The 10504-nt window shown below is 38.8% G+C and overlaps 1 protein-coding gene across 5 annotated transcripts in view; it reads left to right on the forward strand.

The window, feature by feature from the left end:
• Window positions 1-9670, forward strand: part of LOC111255457 (uncharacterized) — an 86684-nt gene extending 77014 nt beyond the window's left edge. For 2 of the 5 annotated variants that reach the window (XM_086977670.1, XM_086977672.1), the window contains 5 exons: window positions 2361-2536; window positions 3718-3872; window positions 4283-4390; window positions 5069-5209; window positions 6794-9670. In XM_086977670.1, the coding sequence (XP_086833796.1) occupies window positions 2361-2536; window positions 3718-3872; window positions 4283-4390; window positions 5069-5209; window positions 6794-6946 (733 nt within the window). In that variant the 3' untranslated portion in view covers window positions 6947-9670. Of the gene's footprint in view, window positions 1-2360; window positions 2596-3717; window positions 3873-4282; window positions 4391-5068; window positions 5210-6003; window positions 6760-6793 lie in introns of those variants that run through there. The other 3 variants (XM_022817429.2, XM_022817428.2, XR_015319279.1) reach the window with 3 other exon arrangements.
• The last annotated feature ends 834 nt before the right edge of the window (window positions 9671-10504 follow it).

Raw genomic sequence — 10504 nt, forward strand, 5'->3', positions numbered from 1 at the left:
TATATATATAGCCTCTTAAAGAATAATTATTTTACAATTGTATACAAAGCTGAAGGTAATTGTTATCGAAACGGCTGGGCAGTGATATCGTTCGTTGGAGTCCGAGCTCGGGTGAAGAGAAAAAGTTTTGAGGATAGGTGGTTTGTAGTCCGGTAATTGAATTATCTAAAAATGAGGACGGATGTTAGAGTGTGCCTTGCACAATTTCGAAATACGCGAGTTATAAAATTCGCTTAATTTTTCAGGTGTCCAGACGCAACCTATTTCTATGCGCGTTTAAACGGCTACTCCGTTCCCTACTCTCTGTGATTTCAAAATTATGTGGAAATACGTATACGTCTACGCAGAGTGACATTTGCGCGCGTTTATGTTTCAAATTCAGTAGTAGAGCTCTTGATTTTTGTAGTCACATCGTGTGCCGCATACTGTGAACACATTTTAAGATGAAAGGGTAAAGGAAGAGGCTAGGGGGACGAGGGCTATTCTTAACGGTAAGCCTATCCCTATTCCTGGGTGGTTTTGTACGGAAGTTTTAGTGCCAGCTAGTGATTCTTATCAAGCTGCTCTACTTAAACAGATCAAACACCTGGTAGATGTTCGTTATGTGTACACGCCTAAAATACTGACATATAATCTAAATAAACTTATATATTACAGCATGCCGCTTATGAACAAATGCCGAGATCTTTAATGTGCTAACGACGTATGTGGCAAAGTTACTATCTGGAACGATTATATACATTCTATTTATTCTAATCATACCAACCAAGAGCATGTTATCAGTCTGAGGAGCATTTTTGTATTGAATGTATAAGAGGTTCATCAGAACTCGGTCAGCGATTTGTTGTGCGCCTTCATTCGCAAGTGACCATCATTACTCGTATAGTGTATGAAGGGCCATTTAACAAAAAAGTGACCTAGCTGATTATTTTTGCAAAAACGAGTTTCACTCCGCGTAAACTAGATTGATTGGACAGTAAGCTGGGGCAACAGGAACTACGTCAACAGAATAACGTTTACTTATATACGCGCGGGCGGTATGCTCTGCCTTACTGAAGCTGTTTTCTACGTTCATTCGCTTTACTAACTGCTTATTGATAATGTTGCTACATAACTAGACTGAAAATATATTTCTAGTAATATAAGGGCGGTGGTATGCAAAATTGCTACACGATAAAGATAAAAAAACAAGCGATATGAATATTAGATGCGGATCTACCGTTTATCTTAAAAGGTTGACGCCGACTAAAGTTATGTAGTATCAAAAACACTAGGAATGAAAAATTACGTACGCTTTTTGTGATCAAAAAAAATCAAAATACTTAATTGCTTTGCTTGTTTTTGTTGCTAATGTGTGCTTATGTCCTATTTGAAATAGACTGGACAATTCGGAATCCAAAAACAAATTTCAAGCAAAAAAAAAGCTTTTTATATCTATATAAAATTACGCACCGAATAAAGCACTGCTTTAACGATCTACTGAGTCCTAGTCATTTTGTAACAAATGTACTTTTTGCAAAACAGACCGTTACAGATTTAAGTACATCTGATACGAAATTAGTAGTTTCCATTCCTATAAGCAAATTTCAAAGAGGCGCGTGGAATCTCTAGCCAAGCTCTACCCCACGTAAACGATAAGTTCCAGGGTGAGTTCGGAGCTCTGCTCTCAAAAATGGGGTAGTGCCTTACCCACCCCTCGTCGTGGTTTGGCTTCTCGTTAACCAACGTTTTCCTAGTTTTGTGCAGCAGCACCAGATATCTAGGACAGGACGTTAGAAAAAACTTTCCAAATCCCATTTCTCCAATTCAGCACACATTCAGGTCATATATTATATCGAAAGGTGCATATACATGCCTACATGCATTAGTTGTTCTGTGTCTATGGTTTAACAGCCAACTTGTGCCTTGTTTTCCTAAAAGTTGCATGAAAACACCTGAAAAATAATTCAAATCTTGTATGGCTTTACCAAGCTAAGGGACCAAGGGTAAGCATTAGCCCTATAGAGTAGCATCACTTGGTACAATGCGGTCAAGTTTTAGGCACATTTGTCCTGATTTATCTGGTAATGCGTGGTATCATAAAGACAGTCCACGACACATTACACAAATCAACTTTTGCACAGTAGCATAGTCGTCCACAAATAAAGTAGCGATAATACGAGTACGACATGCACTTACGAATGTCCTTATCTCATAATTGCAATTATCTTAAACTATGTAAATAATAATAAGTAAAAAAAATGCCCGAGATTGGAGATTAGCCTGCATGAGTTCGCTGCAAATTATTATCCTCAGGTTAATTTTAGACTATAATTCGTCTAATTAGCCAGCCTCTAATTCACTGTTCTGGCCTGTTTTAGAACGCTATGTATTTGCGATATAATACGGCAAACCCTTCCGATCCGGTCGGTAGGCCCTGAAGATCGTCAGTTTCTCGTGCGCATCCTCGATGAAAACGTCGAAATGGAGGAATGTATCGACATCATTGCAGATGCCTTCTCGAAAAAAAACTGGCTTGACAAATGCATTATTGCAGGTATTGTACAGCAGAGTCAGTTTGTCAAGGACGCCATTTTGCCTCGTACGCATGTGCCGGTACTTCGTTTTTTCATTTTGCCCATGATACTTGCGTTTGTCATTGCTAGTCACGTACACATTTGTTTAAAAGCGTCACTTACCTTGTGGAAGTTTTGTAGAAGAACATGATAATACTGTTTGATTGATTACCTTGCTCAACTCTACAAGATGTAGAAACTAATTAGGTATTTTCTATCGTTACTTTTGTAAATAAGGACGGATCTAAGTTCGGTTAGGCGATTTGTTTCGATAGAAACGTTGTACTCGGCGCGGGTACACTCAAAGGGTTGACAATATTTTAACTACTCGAAGCTGGCATAGAAAGGTATGTATGTTTATTATGCGTGGTGAAGTAAAAATGCAAGGTCTTAGAATTCACAAGCCTTTCAAAGCCAACTTAAAGTTGAAAACGTACACTTGATTTTCGACAAACACATCACAAACGACACTGACTACTACAAAACTGTTCTACTAGTACGTGACGCTCCAGATTGAGACAATGCCTCTTTTATAAGAATACCATGTGACAGCTCATTCAACGGAAATTCACTGAGACCTCACCAAAGTTCCTCAGTTGTCTATCTCTCACAGAAAACTTCGTCTTGAAATATGAGGAACAAGATAAAGGCCAAAAAAGTCAGTAGACCACTTATACCTGTCACCGCTGTACATTGGTCACTACCGGATTTTCACGATTGTAACTTGAAGGTCTTTTTATAAAAGAAAAATAAGCGACCACTTAATGCTAATGTTACACGGAATGAGCTGACGTTAAACTTATTCGCGAAAAAAGTTTCTAGTAACTGTTTAGGAACTGTTCTCATTGCCCAGCAACGACCGCGCTTTACAACCACATCATGCTATAAAAAAAATAGAGACGAGGCCTCTTTGCATGCTCAGCCAGACGCCTGTAGTCATGCAAGGGAGGAATTCTGCTATTCTGGAACAAGAAAAAAAAGATGATATAGAAAGCCTCTATGCATGTAACCTTCCGTTAAGCATTTCTTTAGGCGGCTGGTCTCTCGTGGCATGAAACGAAGCATGTTAGCACGCGGCTATAAACAGCATGATACGTAATACTTATAATATCCAAGCTACATGTAGAATGAAATTGGATTACTTTGTTTACCTTCAATATAGACGTTGGAGGCTCTACTCGCGAACAACACGTGATTCTGAATCGACAACTATGGGCGGATATTGTACAGCAATGTCTCGGTAAAGTCGTACTCGACTATCAAACACAAAAGGTGCTTGCAGTCATGACAGCATTTGATTTCTCTGTGGAAGCTGAGGTGAGTCAAACCCCCCGTCTAACACAGAAGAACAAATAACCTGCGACACGAGTCTCTTTCTAGAAAGCCTAACAAGATAATGTCTACGCTTCGCATGCAGCCATCTCTAATATGTAAAATCAATTTCATCTTAGTAAATAAATGCCACACAGACGCTACGGAAGTTCAGCTGAAGGCACTATAGCAATGTGGTATATCAATACTTTTATTCTTCTTCTTGCATTAAGCCGTACGTAGATCTAAAGAGAATATTTGAATTTGAATAGCACCAAGTAAATCTCACTCTTCGCAAAATCAATGTTTTACAAAAAAAAAATTAAAGAAAAAAAAAGAAAAAATACATTGTAGATATTGCACATCTGTGATTTGGGTTTTTTCTTTTTTATCTGCGAAACGTGTTTTCGCTTCAGATTGAAAATCTGTCAGAGGAGTTTGAGGCTGTACTGGAGCTCCATGATCAGGTCGATCGAAAACTCCGAGAGGCTTTTAAGGACTCCAAAGTTGCATATATATTTCAGGTAAAGGCGAAGCTTGTGATGACGTAGGTAATCTGCATATACGATGAGGCATATGTTATAAAATATCTCTACTTATACGAAGAGATTAAAGACTTCGTGAAAAGAAATTTGGCGTTCATTGTCAGAGATACCGTCCTCGTTTCCCACTATTGAAGCTGTTGTCTGAGTAGTTACGTATTAGGAATATTCGCATAGCTCAGTTCCCGCGTTTTTTTTCCTGTAATTGGACTCGTAATTGAAACAAAAACTATTTGCAATGCAGCCGGGACCGCATGCCCATTGTAACTACAAGGACTTCCTGTTTAAAATGGAGTACCGTTAACTGACGTTGCCTTATATAAATGGGGTGTTTTAGCAACACACATTAGGACAGTGGAAACATACTTAAGCCAGTAAACAGGATTACTATTATAATATTCACTATTATAACTATTGTTTTTATTAATTAATTAATCTAACATAGACTAACTTAGAAATGAGTAACTTTCAACACTTGATTATATCAAGTTTGCTTTGGGTATATTGCTGACTCACACAAAATCCCCTTAAAATATTTTAGGTGTCCCCAATCTCGACTATGTTCATTTACCTACATCTATATTAACGGGTACTGCTGGAACGTTAAATACCATCTCCACGTTTTGTGTATATTTCTGTATCGTTCATTAACTTCTACAGATCGCGAGTGACGCCGACTTGAGTCATGAAGAGAACGTCGTCATTATGAAGCTCCTTACGGACGAAATCATTGAACAAGCTGCGTCCGAAAATTCCGGCTACCATGCATGCCTTACCCACGCGTCACATGTATTCACCCAGGTGAGGCCTTCTAAGCTACATATGCTTTAAAATTATAACATGGGGATATATAGAAACTAATAAGCAATAAATGAACAGCTTTTTGTCTAATATATTTCGTTATATTATAACAAAAGTACAGGTTTTTTGTAGAGTAACTTAATTATGCAATGAGTGGAACTTTACGTCGAGTTTAAGCCTCGAAAACTGATGTTCCGGACGAAGAAAAAGAGCATTTTGGGCACCCGCTCCGCCGAAGACAAAGTTACGATGTAAACTAAACGTAGCTTAAAGGACTGCTCAAAAGAGGTTTGCACAGGTTATTAACGGCATCTTTAAGCTAGAAAATGCAATACACCCGGCCGGTCATCTGAGGACGATGAAGATTGCCTGAAGGCACCTTTGAAAAAAGACGGCCGACAAACAACATGTGAATTGGACAACAGGATTACCTAGAAGGGTTGTACATATCAGAAAATGCTTGAGAAGAACAAGATGGTCGGAAACGACACGCACATATATGGGTCAGTCGCATTGATTAAACAAACTTTCCGGTAGGAAAAACGCGACAGACGATACCAAGTTGTCCTACTCTACAACACTAGCATGATCTTAAGTGCTTATCCCACTATTAATTTTATTGCTAGAGTGGAAATAAGACGGTGCACTTCCAAGGACGACTCTCAGGTTACGAGCTTATACATTTGAGCTATAATCAGTCAGATTGTTCTTTCCTTCTTTGTAGAGCTCATGTACTCGTGAGCTAAATGTTTCAGTTATTGCTATCGATTTTTTTTTCTGTTTTGTTCTCATAGGTCATCATGGAAAACTACCAGGAGTTCAATCGAATAGCCGATATTGACGTAAACCGTTTCGAAATGCGTGGCAAGAAATACTTCTCAAAATCACGCGAGGATTTTCACATCATTTCTCTGCTTAAGACGTTTCGATGAAATGGAAGCTAGACGCTGAGCTGGGCCCAGTATCAATGAGAAAAGTAGAATAAGCCCGGTTGAAGTTCTCTTGTTTACATTCAGTCTATAATATCAGATTTGGTCTCGCCATTCGGTGGCTTGCAGTCTCAATTATCCATCGCAAAACAAATCATCTATAATTTTTTTACTGGATTCGAACTCCAGCATAAACAGACACTTCCTTTCGTGCTAGCCGTCTGACGGAGTATCCAGTGGCTTAAATAGCGAACGTCAAACTCGAAACATTTAGTCTATAATTTTCTACTATAACGTATTGCCTGTGATGCTCGTCTCCGGTCAACCCTAGAAACAATGGAAGTGTTTAGGTCTTACAATAATTGGTACACACAAATTATGTCCCTTCGTTCAAATAATTTTTTCCTAGAGGAGAACACATCATAGCCATTAGGAGCTATGTAATAATACTTTTTTTTATTATTAAATTTATAAATTGTAAAGTCTGTAATAAATTAGCAAAACCATCTCCACAATGATTCTCATCAGCAAAACGAGGTAGTCCAACAATGGCAAATAAACATTCATTACCATATTTCCCTTGGTTTCACCAAGATTTATATTGGGCGTACTTAAAATGTACCCTTTCTTTTTTTTTTTTTTTTTTTATTTACAGAGTATTGACGATCGATATACAGATGACAACACCTTGCAGATAAATTTTGAACCACAAACAAAAACGATGACCTTCCTTTTGCTACAATTTAGAACATCCTCGCTGGAAGAAATACAAACTGCTTTAAAGCAGATCTACCCAAAAAAAAAGTAGGTTAGCCCTAAGTTCATTTATGGCTTAGCTATTTTAGTGTATCAAAGGGCACCCTTGATGGAAGGAGACAACGGTGTGCCTATAAACGTTGTGTTTCGCACATTAATACACCTCCTCCATACTCGCTTCGTCATCATAGGAACTTGCCAAGCTATTGGGTGTGCCCTTAAAGCTCTAGTGGAACTAATAAAGTAACTATTCTCCAACCCAGCCAACTAAAGCCACTAATGATACAGCTGCGTATCGGATGTTCCGTTAAAAACGATTCGTTCAGGGAGAGAGGGAAAGGGAGAGTGACACTGACTATTATGACACTGTGATTTGTAAGCGAGAATTTTAAGAGAGGTGACGTGGATCATCGGCCCTGTTATCATTATAAACCGGTAGGTATATACAGGGTACGGCATTTAAATTAGGACTTCTTCTGTTTCTAGAGCTATGTAAATAAAAACATTTTTTGCATGTGTTACAAGTGGTGTTTCTGACGGTTATGTTTATTTAATACAGTCATCATTTACCGCGATTGAACAGTAAAGTAAAGAGGTGTAAACAGAATTTTAACGAATTCAGCTCAAATATGCTACGCAGAATATTCAAAAACATGAAAAGTGAATTTTAGGTTACTAGCACGAAAACGGAAAGAAGGTGAAAAAAGATAACAGATCTTCTAGGCACAACCTCCGTAAACCCTGCGGATTTTTCAAACAGTTTTGTATATCTGAGATAATATATATTTTGTCCACCGAGTAGATAAACAGCGACAGCTATATCAATGATAACAGCATTATAGTTTATACTGTGTAAATTCACTCTTAAAAGCATAACTAGAGAGACTTGGGACTATTTGAGCATATTCGGAGGGTTCATTCGATCCGTTTTGCCTTATAAAACGGCCGTTAATTACTGTATCAAAAACGTAGGTGCATTAAAAATGAGTTTTTGAGCAATCTTGATGAATTTTCAAGCCGTCTAGACCCTACTCTGAGGATCTTATGGTTTCCTCGGATCCTTTAAAAGTCGTATGAATGCTGACCGTAATATCGTCGATTTCGGGTGAAAAGTCTCCAATCACGGAGGGGGGTCCATACTTGATCTTCGCATAATTTCAGAAAACACGACGCACTGTTATTTGTTAACTGATATTTCTTGTAGTTCGAATGGCGGATGAATACATGCCCGCTACGCTACGCTGAACAGCCCGCCAAAGTTTGTCCCAATTTTGGTGCCGTGGTCTCTTTATATACAACAAAGTCTACGAGAACTTAAAATGGAGGTTTTCTGATTAAAGTTATTTCTTCTACGATACTACATTTCGCTTATTTGTGACGGATTTCGAAAATTTTGCTTATTTACAAAGACACCATAAAGGGTTTCGTTAAAGGACTTGAAACCTACATAAAATTCTGCCGCCATTTAGGATTATAGCACGGAGCAATTATGTTCTAGCATTTCTGCTCCATTTTTATTCTTGATAGTATTACTTAGACGGACAGCTATTAGAAAATTAAATGTGTCCTCCCATTTTTGTTCTTGGTAGTATTACTTAAAGGGACGTTTATTGGAAATTTAATTGAATGTGTCCTCCGAAAGCGGTTATGTTCTTCTCACAGTTGTATAACCCTATATATACAGTCCTTAGAACCTTGTATTGCGCCATGGCTAACTGTAGTGACTTGAATAATAGCCAGTTTGGACGGTATCACCAAATGAAAATTCAAGAACTCCGTTAGCATTTTAATCTTTCAACCCGGAGGGGTCCTGCGGTGGGCGCGCGGATGGGGACCACTGATGTTGACACGCTTATGTTATTACAAAAAATAAGTTACAAACCCCACCATGGGGAAAGGCAGTCGACGCCCCCCACAAGACATAGGGAACGAAAAATTTGTACAAAACAATAGATCACCTCGACATAGTACGCAACCGATTTGTCATACACACGATACCCACACCAGTGTAGACTACTTACACGCAATTATATATACATATGTCTCTTGTCATTGTTTGGTGTGGTTCGAGTTAACGAAAAACCTCTTACATTCAAAGATGGGTCTATTAGGCAGCGAACCAATATTTCTCCTTTCAACTGTCAACAAAGTTGACCATTTAGCTGAAGGTATTGCTGAGAATTCGAAGTTATGCAAGTGGTTTGCTAAACTCAAAGGTCGCATCTAATTAACATTTCGAAATTGTCAATATTCATTTTAATCGGCCTTTAAGAGAGGATATAGGTTATACAAGCTAATACGTCGTAGCCGTGAAGCTTTCACTGTACACAAAGCAAGTATTCTACTTTCTTTGTGTAACTTTTTTTTGGACAGAAGCAATGCTTCACCGCCACATGACAAAGATCATGTAATTGCGATCTGGATCTTGAAAGCTCGTCAATTAATCGATATCCACGTAAATGATGCTACGACGCGTACGACTACGGCGGATCCTCAGGATACAAAGCATATCAAATATCGCTCGCTGTATCAGTTATGGCACACCATTTATTAGCAACCCGTTTTTTGATCACTGATGTACACATTTATTAACACAGATTATGTATGTAAAGCTGAAAAACTAACCCAACCATAGGAGGCCTAGCCGGCGATCAAATTATTATTATTAGTACTATGTGCTTATTTTATTATTATGTGTTTAATACATATATGTATGTATGTATGTAGCAGCATGATACGTGAAATAAACTATTTGCATGACTACGTCGAAAAAGCCCCCATACGTGTCTTAGTTATACCACGAAAGGCATGTTGCTTAGAATAGACTTAACCTATGAAATCACCCTTTCAATCTCCATAATTTGCATATAGTGATAGTGTCTAGATCGTAAAACGAACTAACTTACCATTGCCGTTAATTAGCGCATCGCAGATACACGCGTTACGTCTATATAGCCATAGGCGCATACCTATTCATATATATATATATATATATATATATAGTATTATAATTGCTTCCGGTTTCGCTTATCCTGCAAGATGTCCGCGTCTCACGGCTGGCACTCTTTCGTGCCCAGTGGTTTAACTTCATGTCGCGGTCATGGAAACGGCGCTGTCCAAAACTTCTCACGATTCCCTCGTGCATGTGAGTCTTCGTTGCCGTCACTTTAGCAACTTCGATGGCACAACACGACGTCCAAAGCCATTGGAGATGAAGGACTCAGCACAAGAACCTGTCGTCGTAATTGCACAATACATTCGATTCTCACTGTTTTTTGGCCGCGAATTGTAGATCCGTTGTCAAAAAATCGGCCAACTGACACAATCGCACTCGCATTACGTAGAGCGTACGCGCTCCAGTCTAACAGCATAATTACCTGACACAAGTACCCTTGTTTATGTCTGGGTGGTTCAACATGCCAACGTTTTCCCTGATGATTCTTTCGACTTTCTCGGGCATAGTCTACTTTCATTGAAGGCGAACCCACTGACTGTCGTTTTTCCTCAGACAGTGAATTTGGATAATGCCGCCCAACAGCGCACGCCTGTCGTCACCACCACTAAAAACAAACACCCTAGCCTAGCTTCGTCATTGGCTGGCGTTAACCAG

The sequence above is a fragment of the Varroa destructor genome, unplaced genomic scaffold, assembly GCF_002443255.2.
Source record: "Varroa destructor unplaced genomic scaffold, Vdes_3.0 BEIS01000001.1, whole genome shotgun sequence".
NCBI lineage: Eukaryota > Metazoa > Arthropoda > Arachnida > Mesostigmata > Varroidae > Varroa > Varroa destructor.